The 25,132-nt window shown below is 38.3% G+C and overlaps 1 protein-coding gene across 2 annotated transcripts in view; it reads right to left on the reverse strand.

Annotated features, from left to right (window-relative positions):
* Positions 1-25,132, reverse strand: part of dync2h1 (dynein cytoplasmic 2 heavy chain 1) — a 277,874-nt gene that overhangs the window by 176,280 nt on the left and 76,462 nt on the right. For both annotated transcript variants that reach the window (NM_001423300.1, NM_001423299.1), the window contains 8 exon segments: positions 2,825-3,089; positions 5,632-5,831; positions 5,921-6,030; positions 8,633-8,856; positions 13,043-13,225; positions 15,505-15,687; positions 17,649-17,854; positions 23,713-23,857. In NM_001423300.1, the coding sequence (NP_001410229.1) occupies positions 2,825-3,089; positions 5,632-5,831; positions 5,921-6,030; positions 8,633-8,856; positions 13,043-13,225; positions 15,505-15,687; positions 17,649-17,854; positions 23,713-23,857 (1,516 nt within the window).

Here is a 25,132-nt window from a genome sequence, read left to right on the forward strand (position 1 = left end):
TTTCAGAACATTATTTCTATCATTAATTGTAATTCTACAGTGAGATTATTGTCTGCACACAGAGATCTGATCTGATCATCCATACTAAGGGCTCTATTTTGACGGTCTACGCGCAGAGCGCAAAACGCATGGCGGAAACGCTTTCAGGGCGTGTCAGAACGCGTTTTTGCTAACTTAAGGACGGGAAAACCAGCTTTGCGTCATGGCGCATGGTCTAAAAGGGTTGAGTTTATTTTCTTAATGAGTTATAGGTGTGTTTTGAGAATAAACCAATTAGAGTCTCATCTCCCATTCCCTTTAAGAGTCAGCTGCGTCGCGCCAAGAGCGCATTCGCTATTTACAGGACGCAAAGTAAGTCTAAGTGGAAAAAATGAGCATTTTACAAGCAAACAGTTCACAGAAAACAGTTAAACAGAGCATCTACTGCGTGAGAATGAGATATAATGGATCTACTTTCACATTCGCTCTTGGATAGGGAAACCTTTACACACAGACATCAATTAGTCTATAAATAATTAATATTGTTTGTTAAGCGTAAATATTCGTTTCAAAACTATTTCTAAATTCAGTTCTAATTTCCAGCAAACGAATAAATGAACAATAATAACAAAATGTGCTCAAAAACCTGAGTTATATCCTAAAACACATGCTGTGCCCCATATGGTCTAAAACCTGACAGGTGGGCAAATCTAAGCTTGTTTTTAATAAAACAAATATAAATATGGATATAATAAATAATACTGCTAATAATAATAACATTATACAAAAGCAAATTGTTATGAATGAACTGAAAAAGCCCCCGAGATGAAGAAGGCATAAAGCAGTGATTTTTCATATTTATTTAGGCTAGAAAATAATATGTTTTGTAATATTTTAATCCTTTATATTTATATCCTATATCTATTCTTATTATATCCTATATATATCCTTAATATTTACATTTTTTCATATGTAAAGATATTTGCCTATTGCTCTCTTGTGTGTATTAAGCAGTGTGTAAGCGAGGCGCAACTCTGCGCTGGAGTTTAGACCGGGTTTGTTTTGGTCTATTGAAAAATTTATTATAGTTTCTCAAAATAGCAACGCGCCAGCGGTCCGCCTCAGAACGCCTTCCTTTTTAGACCAGAACGCCTATGGGCGCACAAATGAGCGCTAATGCATTTGTTATTTAAACAGCGTAGCGCAACGCCTCAAAACCACTCTTGCGCCAAGCTGAAACTACCAAAAGACTATTGCGCCGCGCCTTGCGCCACATTGCGCCGGGTGTATGATAGAGCCCTAAGTTTACTTTATGAGCATGATGATATTAGCATTATCTACCAGTCGAAAATTAGCCGATTTGTTGATTGCTCTCATAAAAATGAGCTAAAAATAAATTGTAAACCGGATGCCGAGGTAAAATAGGGAGGAGGTTTGACGTATCAAAATTTGGATACCGCCCGAGCCTATACTATATCATCCAGTCTGTCTGGAATAACATAAAGAAACCGAACAAACTGAGACAAACTATATCCAGAACAACTTTGGCAACATTGATGCTTAAAAAAACGACCAGCAAAGCTTCCTGAAAAATTATGGGGACGTGTACCAAGTGTTTTAAAGCTGTTGTATGTGATTTTTTGACTCTTCTAAAGCATAAAAACACCATAATATGTTTGCAGATATTTCAGAAACATGCTCAGTGAACATTCTTGTTTATTTGAAAAGCAATGCTGAAGTCAGATATTCTGCTCTGAAAATCTGAGTTACGTGCTGGAACTGCTGTCTTTGTTTTGATCATTTAACCCGCCCATTGCCAGTTTAGCCAATTATATTTCAGCACCCGGGTTGCCTTGGAGGAAAACAGCATATTTCATTTATTCACTCAGGAAGGCTCTCAAAGTGTGCGCCCGTGACGAAAATGCAACCTCTGGTGGACAGTAGCTACTCTGAAATGAGACGCAGATTCAGAGTTCCACATGAGGTTATTAATTAGCAAATAATATAAATATTACGAGCGTAAACATTAGCTGAGCATGTTACATTGTAACCCAGTGTTCTAACAACACGCTACATGATCAGATTTGCAGTGATGAGCAATTTGGCTGTTGTAAATACAAAAAAAAGAAATGTAAACACAGCCATTCAGAAGCACAGAATAGTGCACTCACTGCACTCTAGCGAAACGGCAAGCTTTATAATGTGAATAATACATATTAAACCTCTTTAACATTAATACTTTAATGTTAAAATTAATTTAACATTAATGTTGACTTTCATTGAGTCACAGTTCTGAAGTTCAATTTCAGACGGCTTATTTTATTTTTAAGATCTGAGGTGAACTATTTGCCTCTGCTTTCAGTAGTATGGCAATAAATGTCATGTAAAATGGCATTTAAACTCACATTATTAGCATTTAACACTAAATAAAGCACATGAGGTCTACCAGGGGTCATCATTGTCATTTTTCTGTTGTCAAGCTGCAAGAAATGAAAACCTCTATTTTATATTTTATTCTGAAATATAAATTTCAGGTGTTGGTTAGGACAAAAACCTCCTTTAAATAGGAAAAAAACATTCCATCTATCGTGTGTCGTTGCTTTTATTTAGGCTCAACACACAGGCACACTTCTGTTGATGTCGTCAATCTGGCAACCTGTGCTTGCGTGTGTTTTAAACCAGGTGTGCAATACCTAGTCCAACCACTAGGTGTCAAACTTTACATACTGCACCTTTAAATGCAAAGTGTGCTCATATCAAATGCTGATTTGACGTATAAAGTAATTATAAGTTAATTGATGAATATGCATTATTTTTGAAAGCATCCTCGTTTATTTCTCCTCACCCTGTGGCTCTCGCACCACCTGTCTTGCGGAGGATGTTAGGACCCCGTCAGACCATTCTCGTGTGTCCATGTCGATGTGTCCCAGGAGCTGCTGGCGTGGCATGGCTTTGGGGTTCATGGTGTACTGTTTGACCAGCCGCCCCGTTTTTCCCAGCGCTGCCCTCAGCATCCGCCAGAGAGTGGACTTTCCTGCGCCGCTGGGCCCGACTACCACCACACCCATCCTCTGACGAAGCTGCTCGTACAACTCCACCGCCTTTTTCAGCTGCGCGCACACACACACACAAACACACACGCACGCACACACACACACACACACACACACACACACACACACACACACACACACACACACACACACACACACACACAGTAAAGCTGTGTTCACACTGCACTTTTCACCCCATTGACTTCTATTCATACTAAATGTATACGCTGAATGAAATGATTAATTGGATTTACTAAATTTTATAAGCTAATTGGTTGCAAACTATTTATATGGGCTGAATTGAAAAAAACTAATGAAATGTAGTAATGTTCATCCTAATTTCTTTGTTTGAATTCAGCCCATATAAATTGTTTGCAACCACTTCCACTTACCTTAAAATAAACTGTAATTCCAATGAATAATTTCATTCAGTGCATGAACGCAGGAGACCAGAAATGCAAGCTTCAAAGTTGAAGCATTCCAAATGTCAAGCTTAGTGAACTCTGACCTGCTGTCATGATCGCCAGCGATCTAGCCTATGCAGATCGCTGGAGAACCACACATATGCTACTTTAATAAACTACAACTCCCATCATGCAACTCAGACACACCAGTTCCTGATTCCCCCTGATTACACACATACACACACACACCTGGAAGCTTTTGATTACCCTGTTTGACCATTATCTGCGAGACCATTTTCTGATGAATCTGCATACATTTGCCACTATAATAAACTACAACTACTATCATGCACCTCAGACACACCAGTTCCTGATTCCCCCTGATTACACACATACACACACACACACCTGGAAGCTTTTGATTACCCTGTTTGACTATTGTCTGCCAGACCATTCTCTGATGAATCTGCATACATATGCCACTTTAATAAACTACAACTCCCATCATGTAACTCAGACACACCAGTTCCTGATTCCCCCTGATTACACACATACACACACACACACACACACACACACACACATGGAAGCTTTTGATTACCCTGTTTGACTATTGTCTGCCAGACCATTCTCTGATGAATCTGCATACACATGCCACTTTAATAAACTACAACTCCCATCATGCACCTCAGACACAGCAGTTCCTAATTCCCCCTGATTACACACATACACACACACACCTGGAAGCTTTTGATTACCCTGTTTGACTATTGTCTGCCAGACCATTCTCTGATGAATCTGCATACATATGCCACTTTAATAAACTACAACTCCCATCATGCAACTCAGACACACCAGTTCCTGATTCCCGCTGATTACACACATACACACACACACACCTGGAAGCTTTAGATTACCCTGTTTGACTATTGCCTGCCTGATCATTCTCTGATAAATCTGCATGTGAATCCTGCATGGATCCACGTCCATCTGCATGTCCAGCGTCCAACTGTTCCACCTACCAAATTGCATCTCATGATTGTGTGAGACCAATAGAACATCAAAAAGGTGACCTCTCTGTACAGAATTGTAAAATATGAAGCAATCGCTCGCTTTATAGACGTCTAATCATTTTAAGCCCTTTTTTAACGACACAGCTTTTTATTGTTATATTTTAAATCAAAGTAAATTAACACAGACAACAACAAATTCCTGAGAAAAAGAAGTCTTAAATATTGCAAAAGTGGTAATAAATCACTGAATTTGTAAATTAAAACAAAAAATCTTGTTTAGACATGCTTTTTAATTATTTCAAATTTAAATGTAATTAAAAATAATTTAAGAAAATAAATTTCAGGGGGTTGGGGGGCATACGACTGATTTTACATAACTATAAAAAAGTACTTATTTGGTAAACTTTTAATTAAAATTAAATTAAACTTTCCAAAAAAGTATTTTATTTAAAAAAAAAAAGTATTAATAATTTAATTGTTTATAAATGTGGTTTTATTATTATTATTACTATTCAATTAAATGAGATAAAACTGATTTTATAAATATTAAACTATGAACAGGCCTCCAAAAAAACTTTAATAAAGTTAATACAGTACATTAATGCCAAGTTGAAGTTTAATTTTTACTAATGTAAAACTTGCAAACAATTTAAACAAAATTATACACGGCCTTGAAATTTATATTTTAAAATTTGTTGTTATTATTATTTAATTAAATTAGAAAGAAGAGATTTTATAAATATTAAAATATGAACGGGTCTTCAAAAAAACCTTAATAGGTTATTACAGTACATTAATACCAAGTTGAAGTTTAATTTTTGCTAATGTAAAACTTACAAACATTTCAAATAAAATTATACACGCCCCTGAATTTTTCATTTATTTATTTTTATTATTTAATTAAATGAGAAAAAAGAGATTTTATAACTAATAAAATATGAACAGGCCTTCAAAAAACCTTAATAAGTTAATACAGTAAACATTTTAGCTAATGAAAAATGTTTATAAAAATAAAATAATAATTTACAGGCCCTGAAATTTATTGTTAAAAAAAAAAAAAAGAATGAATAATCTGTTGCTCAACTGAATATTTTTGGCTAATTAATAAAAACAAAACATTGAATATAAAGAGGGAGGGATTCTGTGATTAGGGATTAGTGTTCCATGTGTATAATCAGATACCTGACTGGGTATAATCTCCAGATGTGCCTCTTCATACACAGCCAGCAGTGCAGACTTAAGCGTCTCATATTCCACATCCTTAAAGTCGACTCCAGGAAACACGTCTCTGACCAGAGCATCAAACCGAGAGCTGTCAGCAAACGTCAGCTTCGACATGGTGTTCAACCTCAAAGCCTGAACCACCAATCCACTCTCCTTCACTACAGACACACACACACAAACAAAGGCTACAGATGTGAACAGATCTAGGATGCTTTATGGATTATTAGTTGGAGTGAGAGTGTCTTACAGGGGTTGTTGTTCAGTCTCTGTAACTGCAGTAAACTCCCACAGCCTCTGAGAACTGTCTTCAGTGCACGCAAACCCCAGTCATAGTGCTGCTGAGGGGTTAACAGCTCCCTGCGCACACATGCACGCACATACACATTCACACAGAAATCATACACAAACATACACAGGGTCAGTATTAACGTCTTAGTTCTGTGGATGAGCATTAAATACTAAACCTGTCTTATGCTAATACAGTAATAATAAGCAAATATAGTAATAGTGTGCAATATTATTCCAATTTAAAATAAGTTTTCTGTTTCATTTTACTGTTCACAAGCATGGACCACGCCACACTTTGAGCTAGACTTTATTGTAGGGATGAAGGGGATGGTAAGAGAACAGTGGGATGAAGAGGAAGGGAAGTAAGAGGACAAACAGTAAACAAGTAGGTAGGTTGATCAAGTGCTACGATGATGCCCAGAGACTAATCAGGGCTAAACAATAAGGACTGCCCGGTGGCCCAGGGCCACCATGAGAGACGCTTGGGACAGTAGACAGGATAATTACTGGTCCGATTGGGACAGTGCTGCCTTGTCACTAACATTTAATTGGTCTGCGACTATTTGTCAATTGCGTGCATTTTAAGTTTAGTCTTTAAACACTACCTTCTCTGTGATGTCGTAAACACCATATTGCTTTTTGGTTCCTCTTGTCTGATTTGATGTTTTGAGCATGCAATTTTTTCCCGTAACCTGATAACAGCCAGTACAGCGAAGAAACAGCAACATGGCGGCAAGATCAAATTATAAGGCTAAAAGAAAATGTCTGTTTCTAACGTCTTGGAAGCAGACATTTACGTGTGAACAATGCGACAAACAAAAGTGACAAAAAAAAAATGAAAAAAGTTTCGAACCACAATAAAATACCTCCACATTTTCCCCTGCTCTTTTTGTTTGGAAAACACTTTTATTAATATGTTTTTAAGTGTTGAAATTCTAGATTCACTTTATTTTTGACACATTATTTAAAATATGTGGCAAAAAATAGCTATTAACTTCCCTTTTTTTTTGGTGGGGCCAGTGAAAATTTGGTAGGGCAAGTAAAAATCTGAACCACTGGCCCAATCGGACCAGTAGAAAAAATCCTTAGCTTTGAACCCTGCTAATATTTTGGTAGAGTGATTGAACCCTCCGATGCAACCTAGGAGTGAAGAGAAGGTTATAGGATTGTGAATGCGAGACGAGGACATGGAGGGAGAAAGAGAAGAACAGTGCTAGAAGGCTGGTCTGCCTTAAATAAGTTTTAGGGAGTAGGTGATTGGTTAAGGAGACAAAGTGAGGCGTGGTTCCAATCAGATCGCTGTATGCAAATACTCCAGCTCAGACAGTGGCCTATTGCTGACTAGTTTCATTGGCTGTCGCTGCTATGACGATCGTGTCAGCCCCAACTTCAAACACGCCCTCTGTCAAGCATTGACGCTGAAGCCCTGTGTGAATGGGGCGTAACTTTCAGAATCTTTACTCCAGTTCTCAGTCACATGATCTACACTACCTGACAAAAGTGTTGTCACAAGTTTTAGGAAAAGCAAATAATAAGTTGACTTCTAGTTGATCATTTGGTATCAGAAGTAGCTCATATGAAAGGTAAAGGCCTCTAGATGACACTTATTTGAGCACAATAAAATATGATCATGCCTTGAATATTAATGATTTCATTAGGACAGTAAGATCTGACTCTGCTTAGACTAAAGTCTCATCACTGAACAGAAATAATGTCCAGTATAGAATATAAAGTCCTGCTGCAGTGGAGACAGAATGAAAATTGTGTCTAGCTCCATCATGAGCTTGGAGGACTGCATCCATACATCTCAAATCACTGATTAATAAAGTCAACTGGAATGGCAGAGAAAGCATTCCTGCAGGACTCCCAGAGTTCATCAAGACTCTTTGTGTTCATCTTCAGTGCCTCCTCCTTCATCTTACCCCAGACATGCTCAATAATGTTTAAATCTGGTGACTGGGCTGGTCAATCCTGGAGCAGCTTGACCTTCTTTGCTTTCAGGAGCTTTGATGTGGAGGCTGAAGTATGAGGAGCGCTATCCTGCTGGAGAATTGTCCCTCTCCTGTGGTTTGTAATGTAATGGGCAGCACAAATGTCTTGATACCTCAGGCTGTTGATGTTGCAGATCTCTCGCACACCCCCATACTGAATGCAACCCCAAACCATGATTTCTCCTTCACCAAACTTGACTGATTTCTCTGAGAATCTTGGCTCCATGCAGGTTCCAGCAGGTCTTCTGCAGTATTGGTGATGATTGGGATGCAGTTCTGTCTGACACTTTTACAAATTATCAACTAGAAGTCAAGTTATTATGTGTTGCTCTTACAGCTGGAATCCACGACAAGACTTTTGTCAGGTAGTGTATATATTCTATTATGATGATTTGATGATCAATAAATATTTCTGATTATCATCAATGTTATCCACCTTTACATTTTTTAAACATTAAAAAAAATCATTAAAAGTATAATTAATGACAATTTTATAATTATATTCTTATAAATAATAGCAGTGTGAAAGCAGTTCACATTATTAAAATATGCTATTTATTTATCAGGATCCTCATCAGCCACTACCAAGGTAGTGGCTATTTTTCCTAGGGTCCATTCTATAAACCATTTTATGTGTTAAATAATACAACATTATTATTATATGTTGAATTTGTATATACCTGGCCAAATTGAATATAGCCACAAGTTTCCGCCCCAGTGCCTTTCCTTCCTTAAATCCCTCAGAATACAGGATGACCTCAGCGATGAGCTCATTATCAGGACTCGTCATGGCAACCGGTCGGAAGAGCTGCTTCAGATTATCCGGCAACTTCTGCCTTCCTCCGTATCCTTTTCCCGCTGGATTCATTGTGATAAATATGCCCGAGTTTGGGTCCAAATCCACCTGCAAACACACACAGACACTTTGACCTTCTGTATCCAGGGCAGGGGTGCCGCTGGCCGGCTCATGCCCAAAGACTAAGGGCCTACTCACACTATGCCATCCGTACCGTGCCCAGACCCGTTTCCCGGATCGTTTGAGAAGTGTGAGTGCGCTGAATCGGGCTCAAGCGCGGTTCACTTGGCCGGCACTGGCCCGGTTGGAAGAGGTGTGCCTGAGCGCGGTTCACTTGGGGTTCACACTTGTGTGTGAGTGCAAAACGCGCCAAAGCCCGAAACTGATAGCGAGACGTGACTTTTAAGGGACTGTTTCATATGGATTTATTAATCATTCTTACTGTTCAGTGAACGCAAACTGCCGTAGTTTATTAAAGACGCAAACCCCTCACTGCACGACAGCTGCGCGCCTTCAGCAGACCTCCTCATTCCTGCAGCACGAGAGCTTTATGATTGTTTATGAGCGCCAAAAGTGGCGGATCTGTTCGGCGAAATATCTGACTGCGTGTCCCCGCATCCCTAAGGACTGTTTGGCGAAATATTTGACTGCATGTCACTGCATAACAAACCACTGAAACGATATAACTAGAGAAATCTCCACTGTGCTGCTGAGTGAGAGAGCGCCTCTCACTGAACAGAGCAGCAGCGATGACGTAAGCATGCCGAAGCCCGTTTGTGGTGTGAGCGTGGGCCGTCGGGGGAGACGGGAGGAGGGACAAGCGTGCTTTGGCCCGGTTCGAGGCAACTGTACCTAGTGTGAGTACGGCCTAAGAAATGTCTTGGTGGGTGCCCTAAGTGAAGAGCTTGAAGAAGGAGGCAAAATCTCTCTTAAAGTCAGCGTGAACTGAAAGCTTCTGAGACTTTCATTATTTATAGACCATTTTGAGGGATGTAAACAAAAACAATGGTCCTGGGGCCTGTTTCAGAAAGGAGGTTAACTGAAAACTCAGAGTATTTTAACCCTGAAATGAGAGAAACTCTGGGTTTTCCGTTTCAAAATGGCAGGTTTGTTAAACTCGAGAAAGCAGGGTAAGTCAAGCCTGTTTCTGAAAGAAAGGTAACTTTAACTCAGAGTCAGTTACTGTGGTAACTTACTCTGTGAATCTAACCTGGTCAGAAGCAGGTTTTATTTTCTAAACTCAGAGTTTCTGTCGGTCTCCTCCCCTTTTTTAAAGATGAAGCGCTATTTCTTGCCATAGTCTTACGTTTCCACACACCTATTTTTATGCTTATTTTGGATACGTGCATAAAAACGATTGATAGAAACGTCATGATGCACATAACTTAAAATATGCATAAAAAATGCGCATAACTGAGTAGGATAAACTTTTATTCGATATAAAATGTGCGCATAAACTACGATGGAAACACTTTTACTGAACAAATTACAGTATGTACATTAAAAAAAGATCATGATCATATGATAATGAAAATGTGTGTAAATGAACAAACCATCAGGCTGAGCACACTGTAACATGTCTTAAATATTGTTTTAGTCATTCTAAAATGCCTGAACTGTTTCAGTATTATTGTATTAATTACCTCCGAACGTCTGGTGCGTGTCAAGAGTATCCGCGTCTCATGGCTTCAGACGCCCCCACGTGTTCATTGTGTTTCAGCATTGTCTTCTGACATCCAGGCGCAAGTACATTAATTAAGCTAAATAAAGAATAAATTGACGCAGCTTCTTCTACCACAGTAAATTCTGTTTTTACTGTTGATATTTGGTGCCAGTTTATTCAGGAAGTGACGATTTTTTTCTCTTTGACTCGTTGGATGGAATTTTATTCGCATCTTTTATGCAATATTCCAGTTTTGCACATAAATTTATGTAATATATTTGGATGGAAACATAGCTATTGCCTACATTACAGTCACACACAGAAGAACTGTACGAGAATGGCTTATCCTTTTTTAATAAATAATTAAATTAAATTCACCTTCGACATGCATGTAACTAGATTAATGGGATTATTATTCTTTCTAAAAATTATTTTTAGTACTGCTTACCTTCTAAATGTTATATCAACCTCTATCACTTGATCAATAAAAAAGGCAGACACACAAGTGCACTGTTAAATCATTTAAAACTAATAAATGTAAAAAAAAAAAGTTTAGAAAAAAATATATAAATGTCACAAATTACATTACTTATTTTATTATACTTAAATATTTAAATACTTAAAAAGTGACATTAGACATTATCTTGAGCAGTGTTTTCCCACGCTAACTGTCTCTTCTTCACTGATGGTTGCTTCTTTTCAAATATATACGCTCATATTTGCTATAACTTTGCATGAGAACATCAAGTTCAGCTGGAGAAAGAAATGGTGATCTCTTTTATAAGATGTTGCCATAGTCACTCGTAATGTCTGCGCTCCATTGATAATGTCTTTTTATAGTCACGGTGTGCGCGCTTAACTCTGAGTTGGTCTACTCGAAGTTGATTGACCCAACTCAGATCAGCTATTCTGAAACCGAAAACTCAGAGTTTTTAATCTCTCGGTAAATCAACTCAGAGTTCAAGTTTAAACTCTGAGTTGTTTGAACCTCCTTACTGAAACAGGCCCCTGATGTATTCCCTGTTTTACAAGTTTAATTTCTATAGCTTTCGAGAATTCATAAAGAGCCACATATTGATAAATAATGTTATGAACGCTGTTATGATTGAATTGCCTCTTGTTACAGCTATGAAATAATTTGAGAACAAACAGGAAATGTTCATGGCCCAATAACACCACCACATTAAAATGGTCTAGAGCTATTATTTATAGTTGTTGTTTTAACTAAAACGGAATATTGATTAAGGGGCGGGGCTTTTCTTTTAGTGCATCCTAACCTAATGGCAAACTAACGGTAAGAGAGGCGTGTTTGAAAATATTATGTCTCTTAGCTAGATGACAAATCTTATTTCTCTGAAAGTCTACAAAACCCGCAGGTTTTTCACAGTGGCTTGGGGACACCATGAACCTTTTGAAAGTAGAAAAGATCAGATGTTCTTGCTATGCCAGTTATGGCTCTTCTTATGATAACTGGCAATCGCTCATAACTAGGCCCACACGGAATCTGCGCGCGCAGAATTTTGGAGATTTTCCACAGACTTGTGCAGATTTTTAGCTCATTATTAATTCTGTTTATTTACTTGAGCAAATGTGTAAAATTGAATTTATTCCGATTTTATTCAGTAATTTATTACTTTTTATTTAATATGTTAAGGTGTAAGTTATGATACTCCGCTGGATACTCCCAAAATAATTCTGCAGAAATCTGCAGATTTTTACCAAAATTCTCAGAAGAAATAGCAAAAAACATCCGCAGATTCCGTCTAGCCCTGCTCATAACTTATTTTCACTCACTTTTAAGGTTGTCCTCTGATTAATTGATTTAAATCATTGACATCACCTCCTCCAACCTCCTTCAGTTTATTTTTAGTATTATTATTATTATTATTATTTGTAACATATTTTTTATTTACTCATTTTTATTTACTATTGTTATTATTATTATGAATTTATGCTACTTATTATTATTATAGATTTTTTTATTCATTCATTCATTTTCTTGTCAGCTGAGTCTCTTTATTAATCCGGGATCGCCACAAAGGAATGAACCGCCAACTTATCCAGCACATTTTTAAGCAGCGGATGCCCTTCCAGCTGCAACCCATCTCTGGGAAACATCCACACACACATTCACACTCATACACTACGGACAATTTAGCCTACCTAATTCACCTGTACTGCATGTCTTTGGACTGTGGGGGAAACCGGAGCACCTAGAGAAAGCCCACGCGAACGCAGGGAGAACACGCCAACCGACCCAGCAGAGGCTCGAACCAGCTACCTTCTTGCTGTGAGGCGACAGCACTACCTACTGTGCCACCGCGTCACCTAGATTTTTTAAATTATTTTAATATTTTGTCTTCTTAAAAAAGTTTAAAAGGAAAAAGTCTTTCACTATGTCTGTCATTAACAAACATTTACGTTCTTTTCACTCATTAAAAAACAAATTGTGTCTCAAGCTGTCAAACTGACATTAACAAAAGGACCATCATTCCAAACACAGAAGTAAATGCTCAGACTCTGATTAAAAACAACATTTTTGCAGTGGATTAATTGGAGAATAACAATGTGGCAAAATAATCCATTTTGACTTCACATGGACTTTGTAAGGTGTGTGTGTGTGAACATCACCTCTTTATTGAGAAGCTGGCAGGTGGAGCGATGGTTCTTCAGTGAGTTCTGGATGTCCTGAATCTGCATGGAGACGGCAGAGAGAACAGCCTCCTCTAGACGATTAAACTCATCAAAACAGCCCCACGCTCCACACTTCACCAGACCCACGAAGATCCGGCCCATGGACTTCACATCTATACCCTGAAACACAGAGATTAAAGTACACATCAAATCAAAACTAACAATATTGATTTTGTTAACTCAAATCCCTACTTTTGTGCTGAACAATTCATCTGTGTATGTCATTAAGAAAAAACTAATTGATTGCTCATGTAATCTAAAACTGTGGTTCTCAAACTGTGGTACGTGTACCACTAGTGGTATGCGGGCTTCCTTCTAGTGCAGGGTTCGGCAACCCAACATGTTGAAAGAGCCATATTAGACCAAAAAAAACAAAAAACAAATATGTCTGGGGCCGCAAAAAATGTAAAGCCTTATATAAGCCTTATAATGAAGGAAACATGCTGTATGTATCTATATTAGCTATATTAGCCTACTAAATAAATGAGTAAGTTGGCTATAAATACATAATGAGCCTTCATGATTAAATAGCCACTGAAATCAGGTGGTTGGTGTTTATTTCGTTGTCATTAAAACACTTCAGCACAGCCTCTGGTCTTTCAGTGGGATTAATTTGATAATTTCTTCTTGCGGCCCATCAGAGTTCACATACCTGCATAAAAGCGCGTTGAATATCGGTCAAATCACAGGCAATTTAGTATGCTGGCACTGAATTAATGTCCTTGGTTTGCTGATCGTTGATGTTACCTGCCATTTTAATAGCCCTTTCCTTCACTGTCTTTGCAGAGAGAGGTATGTCTTTAATTTTTTGTATTATCTTGATTTTGTGTTAGAATTCTGCAAATAGGTGTTCTAATATGTTGAATGACTCCATGTAGCCACCATCTGTGAACGGTTTTCCATGCTTTATTATCTTCCGGTTTGTTTACAACAGCCACCTGCCCGGCATCCCGCCCTGCTGATAGAAACGTGTGTCGCAGGCTATGACGCAAATCTTCGTTGACAGAAATGTTGAAATTAAATATTAATTCTACACACTTTTACAGCATTTGAAAACGTTAAAAATTTTTGTCCTCCTATAGAAATCATATTAAAACTGAAAAAATTTAAATATTTAAATATTAACCTCCCCCATCTTTTTCCTTTTTCAAACATTTTTGAAAAAGCTCCAGGGAGCCACAAGGGCAGCGCTAAAGAGCCGCATGCGGCTCTAGAGCCGCGGGTTGCTGACCCCTGTTCTAGTGGTATGCGGATGAATCAAATATGTCATATGCACATGCTACACATATTTTAAAATGTATCAAAAATATTTATACATGAATATGATGACATATAGCCTATATTTCTAGGTGTTGATAAATAGGCTACTATCTTAATACTTTAAAGGAGTACAGGCATTTTTTTTTTTACTTTTTAAGAAAAGTAACCTATCAATTTTAACTTTTAAAAGCACATTTTAATCAAATGTTGACATTTTTTGCATTTTTTTTTAAATGTAAGCACAGTGCAGGGTTAATGTTCAAACTATGTATAATGTTTAAAGTGGCTGACAATAATATTCTTATTAATAGGAATTAATCTGCCTTGTTTTTTGAACTGTACAAAGTTGTAGCTGCTTTACTCGGCCTACTACGCTACTGTATTTCAATACTGCTTATTATGGGGGTACTTGGAGAGACCATTTTTTTTGAGGTGGTACTTGATGAAAAAAGTTTGAGAACCACTGATCTAAAATTTAAATCTGAAAATGCACTTCCACTTTCTGTCTGAGGTATTGGGAGTGGCATGACATATCCAGCTGTCAGTTTTGACAACAAACAGAAATGGTGAGCAGAAGGAGACTGTTAGATTGTAATAACTCTCACCAAGCCCTTTTCCAGATCATTCTGAAAGAAATGCCTACTTTGATGCATCCAATCAGCTCGCAGTAGAAAAAACAAGCCATGCCCAGTTCTCATTTAATACTTCATTTCTCTAGGAACTGTCACAATATGACAAACAAAAACAGTCACAGCTTCTGGTTCATAAGGGTATTAAACCTGTCTGACTACTGTGAAAATGCTTGATTAACTTAGTTAAAACAATACATTTGTTGCTGATAATAGAGTAGAGCTTAAAGGCACAATATGTCAGATTATTTGTCTTCAAAACATCCCAAAACCACTAAAACAGTTTTATATATTTTGCTTACTTATTTACTTACATTATCCCAAATGTTTGAAGGACTGTTAAAATCCAGAGTAACAACATATAGATTTATTTATTTTTTTTTACTTTTATTTTGTATTTATTTTACCAAATTTAGCACAAACAAAACATGTACTTTTCAAGGACCCGCGTAAACCCTAGCAGCTGATGATTTCCAATGAAAATGTTTGTGTGTAAAAGTGTGTTTGTACCTCATCACAGTTAAAGACCAGCACTTGTCTTCCGAACAATCCTCCCAGGGCTTTGACCGACTCTGTTTTTCCAGTTCCTGCAGGTCCGTAAGGATTACCACCCAAACCCATCTTCATGGCCTGTGTAAGGGTGAGATAGCACTTATCCGTCAGCGGCGTGTGGACCAGTTTTGCAGCATTACCCTGGGAGAGAGAGAAAGAGAGATGGTTATACAATAATTGTTTTAAATAAAATGTTTATTATTATTTATTACCACTTTGATTGACGTTTTCCCTTTGTATGAGTCATAAGGAGGGAAAGCCCTGCCCACTAGTGACCATCTTTCTCTCATTAGTATAGGACGTTAGTCTTGTGTCTGAATCTGCCACTATGCTGACATATAGACATTAGTAGCTCCGCCCTCTTTTGAAAAGAGCCCAATCTCATTTGCATTTAAAGTAACAGTCACCAAAACGCCACAACTAGGATAAAAAGTCTAAAAGGGTCAGTTTCAGAGTTATAAAACACTATTTGTGTGCTATTTCGAGCTGAAACTTCAGATATACACTCTAGGGACATCAGAGACTTAGGGTGGTTTCACACCTGAGAATCGATTCAGTTGTTCCGAAACAGAGATTACAATTGTTACATTGTTGCTCTTTGCTCTTGGAGCGGTTCGCTTTCACACTGCAAAGTTTCTAATCGGACCAAAAGAGCTAAAACAAGTCACGTGCGAGTAAACTCTCCTCACATTGGTCAGAGTGTCAGGGTTTATTTTGCAGCGTCCCGCTAAGCTGTCAGGAGAGGAGGTGGTTTGATGGTGATTGACAGGGTGTGCGCGCGACGTGTCTGAGGAGAGATGCGGTGGGGAGGGGTGAGAAGGGTGCGCGACGTAGCCTATTTGAGGACCGGGAGGGAGACGGGAGATTACCGGGAGATCATCACTCGTTTGCGGGCATCCGGAGACTCGCAAAACATCCCGCCATACTCATAATTTTCTCTTCATATAGCCGTATGCCTATTACATATCCATAAAACACTGTGATATAACCGTGCTCGGATCGGATCGATTTCTCACTGTAATCGTGTTCGTTTCAATCGAGCCGAGACCACCTCATTCAAGCGATCTCGGAGAGATTACTTTGGCGCGGAACAGAGCGCGATTGCCCTGTTCACATATGCCAAACGAACCGCGCTAACTGGGCAAACGAGACACGTTCTGAAACAAAAGTGTAGGTGTGAAAGCACCCTTACTCTACATCTCGTAAAAAGGGACATAATAGGTCCCCTTTAAAACTGACTGCAAAATTTTAAAAAGTGGTGCTACGTGTGCTGTGATGGTAAATAAAAAGTGCCAACAACAATTGTTTTATAGTATCCATGCTAAAATACTAATTCTACTACTACTACTAATAATAATAATAATAATTCCTTACATTTATATAGCGCTTTTCTGGGCACTCAAAGCGCTTTACACAATGGGGGGGAATCTCCTCAACCACCACCGGTGTGCAGCATCCACCTGGATGACGCGACGGCAGCCATTTTGCACAAGACCGCACACCACACACCAGCTGATTGGTGGAGAGGAGACAGATTGATGATATGTCAATCATGATATGGGGAGGGTTAGGAGGGCATGATGGACAGAGGGCAGCGGGCAGATTTGGCCAGGATGCCGGGGTTAAACCCCTATTTTTTTTTTTTGAAGGACATCGTGGGATTTTTAACGACCACAGAGAGTCGGGATCTCGGTTTAACCTCTCATCCGAAAGACGGCGCTCACTGAGCAGTATAGCGTCCCCGTCATTATACTGGAGCATTAGGACCCACACAGACCGCAGGTTGGGCGCCCCCTGCTGGCCTCACTAACACCACTTCCGGCAGCAACCTAGCTTTCCCATGTGGTCTCCCATTCAAGTACTGACCGGGCGCAGCCCTGCTTAGCTTCAGTGGGCCACCATGTAAGAGTTGCAGAGAGCTAGCTGCCGAAAGTAGATGAGGTGATTAATTATGCTCATGTTCACGACGATGGTCATTTTCCACTATGTGAGCATTCAGTCTTATTTGCATATTCAGCATTCGTAGTTCAGCTTTGATCATTTGTGCTGCATTAAGAGTGTACTTCATGACCTAAACACTGATCTGATCACATGACCCTTACCTGGTACTCATATGTGTATCTGAAATCTGCGTCCACCATCTGTATGGAGCAGCTCTGGTCTGCATTCAGGTAAAAGCGCAGCTGCTTCTTCCACACCCAGTCGTCGGTGCTGTTAATCTGGGCTTCTCTCAGACTCTGCACCACTGAGATGTTGTGGATCACATCCAGAATCAGAGCCTTCAGTTTCATCTGCAGAACACGCGACTCTGCAAAACAAAACCAGCAGCACCAGGGCATCATCACTCATTATAAAGAGCAGGTCATGTGATGTTTTAAAAGTGGCCTAATATTGTGTTGGAACAGGTCTAGATGAATCTATGATCAGAAAACACTGTCATTTTCTCAGAATACAGTTGAAGTTACAAGTATTTTTCACCCTTCTGTGATTTTTTATTCTTTATGTTTAACAGAACAATTATTCCACAGATTTCCTATAATATTTTTCTCTTTTGTAGAAAGCCTTATTTGTTTTATTTCAGCTAGAATAAAAGGAGATTTAATTTTTTTAAACCATTTTAAGGTCAATAATATTAGCCCCTTTAAGCAATATTTGCTTTGGATTGTCTACAGCAGTGGTTTCCACACTTTTCAGCCCTTGAACCTCAAAATAATAATTCCAGTGACTCGCGACCCCCACTATCCTCGGAGGTGGTTCTAAACATATAAATATTGCACACAACGGTGCACACACACCAATAGGAACTATTTAAGCATATTGACAATCTAACAATCATATGATTTTTTATAGTCATTATTCATTTATTTAATTTAAAGAGCCCATATTATACATGAAAAAGGGTCATATTTTGATGTCCTCGTTTTGCGAAGTCTGAACTTACAAGGAGAGGATGCAGGACTGTGTGTGTAGGCTACTTAATATTGAGTAAAACCCCCAATCATAGAGGTAATTGTCTGCAGCCCTGCCTCCATTTTCAGATGTCTCTGGTTTCCCCCATCCACACTGAGACGGTGCAGCAGCGTTTTAGAATGAAAACGACCTCTTCAGTGTTTTTAAAACGCTTCGTTTTCAGCGCTCGAAAACTCCGCCGGTGTGGACGGATGGTGTAACCATAGAAAAAACGTATGCATTTTAAAACGAAAACGCATTATTGTAAACGGGGCCTTAGTATAGCTGATTAACCATGTGAATGGATGATAAGTGGCCTACTGGCCCATATTTATCAGCTGATAATCATTAGCTATGTTTCCATCCACCTATTTTTATGCGCATTTTGGATATGCGCATTAAAAAACGGTTGATGGAAACGCCAAGATGCGCAAAAAACATAAGCACATAACTAAGTAGGAGAAACTTTTTATTCGATAAGAAAAGATGCATATAAACTACAATGAAAACACTTTTACCGCACAAACTCCAGCATGCGTATTAAAAACGGTCATGTGATTTTGTTAGAAGAGATCATGTGATGATAAAAATTAGTGTGAATGGATAAACCAGCAGGCTGAGCACATTGTAAAACATCTGAACTGTTGTTTTGGTCATTATAAAGTCAAAGTCAAAGTCAGCTTTATTGTCAATTCAGCCACATGACATACAGAGAATCGAAATTGCGTTACTCTCAGACCCCAGGTGCTTAACATTAATATAAAATATATATATAAAAAAATAGTAGAGTTTAAGAAAAAGCATTACCGTTTCAGTATTGGTGCTATTATATTATTAATGACCTCCAGAATCAAAAGCATCTGTGCTCCGTCAGACGCGACCGCGCGTTCACTGCGTGTCAGGATTGCCTTCTGAGGCGCAAGTCATTTATTACATGAAGAAAAGATTGACGCAGCTTCTCCTACTGCAGCAAATTCAGTTTTTACTGTTGATATTTGCCGAAAGTTAATCAGAAAGTGATGATTTTGTACGCTTTGACTGTTGGATGGAAACACTGCTTTTTTCGCACGTCTTTTTAGCGATAATCCAGTTTTGCGCATACAGTTCATTCACATTTTTGGATGGAAACTTAGCTATTGATAACGCCCATTTAATGGAGTGATAACCTTCAAAGCGGGTGGTGCCGTAAAGGTGTCAATGTTTAACATTCTGCCGTAAAATCAATCTGCTGCAACTAACACTATTGCTCTGTCACTAATCTAGCGTGATAACTCCAGGGGTTGCAATCCAATGTTAAAAAAATTAAAGGCTGATGGCGTTTTATTTGCATGTTGTATTTTTATGCAACTGATCACTACTATTTTCATCTTCTGTAGGTTATGGATAAAATATGGTAATTCTAATAGTTTAATAACATTCATGAGATTTTGGAAAATCACCAAGCGACCCCCCCCACCCCACCCCCCATTGTCTCGCGACCCCAACTTTGGTCTACAGAATAAACCAATGATGACTTGCCTAATTAACCTAGTTAAGCCTTTAAATGTCACTTTAAGCTAAATACTAGTATCTTGAAAAAATATACTAGAGGAAATAAATATACAGGAGGGCTAATAATTCAGGAGAGCTAATAATTCTGACTTTCATTCTATTAAAAACACACGAATTTACTGATATATCCCAATGACTGTAAAAAAATATGGACGACGCGACAGCCGCTTTTCCCACTGAACGCCTTGAGGGCAAAACGCCTGCTTGACGGGCACAAACTGTCGCAAAAGACTGCTGAAATTGGAGCCTTGACATGCGCAGAAGGACTGTCTGATGGAGCCAGAGGAGGAGCCGTGAAAATGAGCGGAGTCGAGCTTCCAACCAAACGCTTTATGTAAAATCAACCACGCCCCCCGAACTTCTCAGCATGCGTTTGCTGTCATATCAACACAAATGGATGTCATAACGTTAACAAATATGAGGGTTTTATATATTCAATTGCGCCAGCTCCGGGCCGCAGCCCGGGCTGATTCCGGCTCGCATGCGGCAGCGCCGGCTCGCTCGGCCGCCGCATCTGGCTCGATTGACTCGGCCTGGAATCGGGCAGTGAGTCCAGGCATCCGGAGTAGGTCCAGCAGAGGTAGTCAGTCTGAGGGGTAAGTCTCTGGCAGGCGAGAATCTAACTTTTAGCTGGAGCTGGCCCGAGTGTATTTTGCTATCTGGGTGGTTAGGCGTGTATCAGCAAACTAATAAAGCCCGAAAAAAGCCCTGACCTTAGCGAATAAACAGTGTTCCACCAGGATCATGTATGTCAGAAACTAGTTTACTGCTGAACTCATTTTATCATAGTAAAATAACACAGAAATCGAATAATAACACTTCAGTCTCCTGCCGAAGCTCAGACGCGCTGCTTTGAGAAACTGTCAATCACAGCTGTCAATCACGATGACACGCCCAGCATTAAATTACTGCTAAAAACAAACTGTTTACAAAAATGAAGATCTGCACCTATTTCAGCACAATAACCAGTGCCTTAATCGACCAGAACCATCTTTCGGGACATTTTACTGCAAGTGTAATAATTTTTTTTATTTGGGCTCAAGTCTTCTTCATTAACACGGAGGAGGCGGGCTTTATGACTTGTACTGCAGCCAGCCCCCAGGGGGCGATCTAACGGCCGAGACCTTCACTCAAACGCAGGCTTGCGGCACACTTGATATATCCACATGAAATTGGGCTTTGCAGAATAACAAATGCGGACTACTAGAAAGAGAGCAGGATATGACACAATAATCAGCTTATCACAATTATGGATTTTACATAATAGGCCACAATCCAGATTGAATTTGGATTAATTGCACAGCATTAGTATATACTGTAATCAATCTCCTGGAAGTGATTCTAATGGATGTCTGAAGGCAGCAGCAGCAGTTTTTCCCCTTACACACAGAATTAGCCATAATCAGTGTTAACAGTGTGACTCATCAGAGGCTCCATTTACTTCAGTTTATAGTGAATCTCACTGGAGCTGCGGTGAATAAAGCCCTGAGCTCATAAAGAGAGCTTTATGGACGCTCGCATCGCTTTATTCATTTGATTAACCTGACGATTAGCAAACGCTATAAATATACAGTTAAAGACTTAAAAGCTTTATTCAGATTCACTAGCAGGCTAAAAGACACACTGAATGTGTTAAATAACACACTGTGTCAATAGACTCGCACACACACATCAACTTTATATCAAAATGAGGACATCATTAAAGTTAAGTATACTTTAATGTATATAATTATATGGAAAGTTCAGATAAAAATACTTTTCAATCTCATGAAAAGCAAACAAAGAAATAAATTAAAGGAATCACTCATAACTTTAAATGGAGGTGGTATAGTGGCTTAGTGGTTAGCACTGTGGCCTCACAGCAAGAGGGTCGCTGGTTCGAGTCCCGACCGGGCCAGTTGGCATTTCTAAATGGAGTTTGCATCTTCTCCCTGTGTTGGTGTGGGTTTCCTTCGGGTGCTCCGGTTTCCCCCACAGTCCAAACACATGTGCTATAGGGGAATTAACTAAATGAGCCGTAGTGTATGAGTGTGTGTGTGTGTGTGTGTGTAAATGAGTGGTTATGGGTGTTTCCCAGTACTGGGTTGCAGCTATAAGGAAATTCGCTGCAAAAAAAACATATTTTGGAATAGTTTGCGTTTATTAAACAGTAAGAATGATTAATAAATCCATATGAAACAGTCCCTTAAAGGTCACATCTTGTCTTCAGTTTCGGGCTCAGGCGCGCTTCACACTCACACAAAAGCATGCCACGCCAAAGCCCAAGTGAACCGTGCCTGAGCCCGATTCAGAACACTCACACATCTTAAACAATCCGGGATATGGGCCTGGGCATGGTTCGAATAGCACAGTGTGAGTAGGCCCTAAGCGACGTCATCACCTGAAGACACAGTATCACCGAGGTGGTCTTACAGCCAAGTAGGTCTGGGCCTGCCGTAAATGGCCAAGTTCCATTGTAACATTTGGTTTTGTAAACAAAAAAAAACGTTTTGCAAATATATATAGCTTTTATTTTATTGCAAATAATTACGTTTTTTTTGCACTGCTTAAATTTTATTTACAGTTCTTTTTTTGTTTGCAAATTTAATTTGTATTTCTCAAAAACTTAATTTTAACTTTGCAGTTCTTTATTTTTGCTAGCAAAATTATTTGTTATATAATTAACTAATTAATTTTTGCTCAATACTTTTTTTTGCAAAACTTTCGTTTATTTTGCAAGTATATATGGCCCTAGGTTGACTCCATATTAATGGCTTATTTTCCTTAATGCAAAATATAATCTACAACTCTAAACTGAATTCTAAAACACATTATAGGTTGTTGTTGTTGTTCTTGTTATTAACTAAAACATATTACAAAGATTTTTGTCAACTGAAATAAAATTGACATGCAATAATATATAACTACATAGATAAAATGTGGCCAGCAATATTTTAAAGCACAAAAATGACGTACTGATATTAAAAAGAAAACTAAAACTGAAAAAGAGAATGCACTACTATACAAGTCCAAATATAAAATATAAACAAAACAACTGTAAAAATACTAGAAATGTAATTACAATTAAAATAAAAATGCAAAAAAAAAAAATCTCATTCAGACTATGAAGAAAAACAACAATATTAAAGGTACCCTGAAATTAAAATAAAACCTTTTAGATGTTAGTTTTAGTCTATACTAAGTAAGTATATCTATAAGCTAGTTTGCTCCAAAACACTGACAACATTTTGTTTATGAGATACAAAACTGATTTAAACATGTAAAGCTTGCATTTTCGCATTTCCCCCTAAATGGATCAACATCTTTATTCATGCATTTCGTTGCACTGCATTTCGTTGCATTGTACTTGTACATGTGTAATGACAATAAAGTTAAATCTAATCTAATCTAATCTAAAATGTCACCTTATACTTCAGTTTCTCATTAAATCTTTTAACCAATCAAATGCTCTCTATCTAGTATGTGATATGCCCTGCTCCCTTCTTCTCATTTGCTCTTCATTTAATGTGCTTGAGCTTAACTACTTTCACTGGCAGAGCTGTGATAAAACAAAACACAATTAAAAGGGGAGGGGCTGCTCCATGCCCCGCCCTCTCTTCATGTTTTGGTTGTGATTATGTCAAACATCGAATAAAAAAAAAAATGCACATTGTGCACTGAGGTTACCTGTGGTGTTGTCAGTGCTGGTGTCCACACTGGTGTAGTTCTCCAGTTTGGCCGTGAGCTGCTGCTCCAGCTGATGGAGGCTCTGCTGCCGGATGCTGATCTCCACAGCAGCTGTGAACTCAATCTGCTCAGCCAGACACAGAACCTGGAAACACACAGATACTTTTGATGAACTGCAGACGCTCACAGAGGGTGTATGTGTGTGTGTGCTTGTTTATGTGATTTATGAGGACACACATTGGTATATTAATATGGGTAAGACCAAGGTATTACACTGTTAAGGTGGTTTATGAGGACATTTTATGGTTTAAAATCATACTTAATAGGGTTGAAAAGTTTTTCAACAATCTTCCTGTGAGGGTTAGGTGGTGTAGGGCCATATAATACACTGTTTTTATGGTAAAAACCAGTGTTTCTCAACTGGTCACGGGAACATTTTAGTGGATGTGGTCAAAAAAACAACAAAAGTTTAATTTAAAACTTATTTTAGACTTTTATTTTGAAATGCATGCACGACAACCCTACCGCTTGACATGTGAAACTTCATTAATTTCATTTTAATTATAGCAACAAATATGTTAAAGCGCAAGTACGACCCTGAATATGTAAAGTATGGATTTACATATATTGACGGCAAAAAAGACTTAAAGCCTCAGGGCTCTACTTTGACAGTCCATGCGCAGAGCGCAAAACGCAGGGCGCAAACGCTTTCAGGGCGTGTCAGAACGCATTTTTGCTAATTTAAGGACGGGAAAATCCACTTTGCGCCATGGCGTAAGGAAACCTTTACGCACAGACATCAATTAGCCTATAAATAATTAATTTCATTTGTTAAGCGCAAAACTATTCCTAAATTCAGTTCTAATTTCCAGCAAATTAATAAATTAACAATAATAACGATGTGTGCTCAAAATACTGAGTTATTTCCAAATACACCTGCCATGCCCGATATGGTCTAAAATTTGACAGGTGGACAAATCTAAGCTTGTTTTTAATAAAAAGAAATATAAATATGGATATAATAAATAATACTGCTAATAATAATAACATTATACAAAAGCAAATTGAATGAACTGAAAAAGCCTCCTGAGATGAAGAAAGTAAGGCAGTGGTTTTTAAATCTTCATGTAGGCTAGAAATTAATATTTTGTAATATTTTATTAATTTATATTTATATCCTGTATATATCCTTATTATATATATATATATATATATATATATATATATATATATATATATATATATATATATATATATATATCATTAAGATATTATATATTTTTCATATGTAAAGATATTTGCGTATTGCTCTGCATATTGTGTGTAGTGTGTAAGCCAGGCGCACTTTGCACCAGACAATAGACCGACTTTGTTCTGGTCTAGAGATCAGACTATTTACAGTTTCTCAAAATAGCAACGC

Source organism: Danio rerio, chromosome 15 (assembly GCF_052040795.2).
Source record: "Danio rerio strain M-AB ecotype USA chromosome 15, GRCz13ab, whole genome shotgun sequence".
Lineage (NCBI taxonomy): Eukaryota > Metazoa > Chordata > Actinopteri > Cypriniformes > Danionidae > Danio > Danio rerio.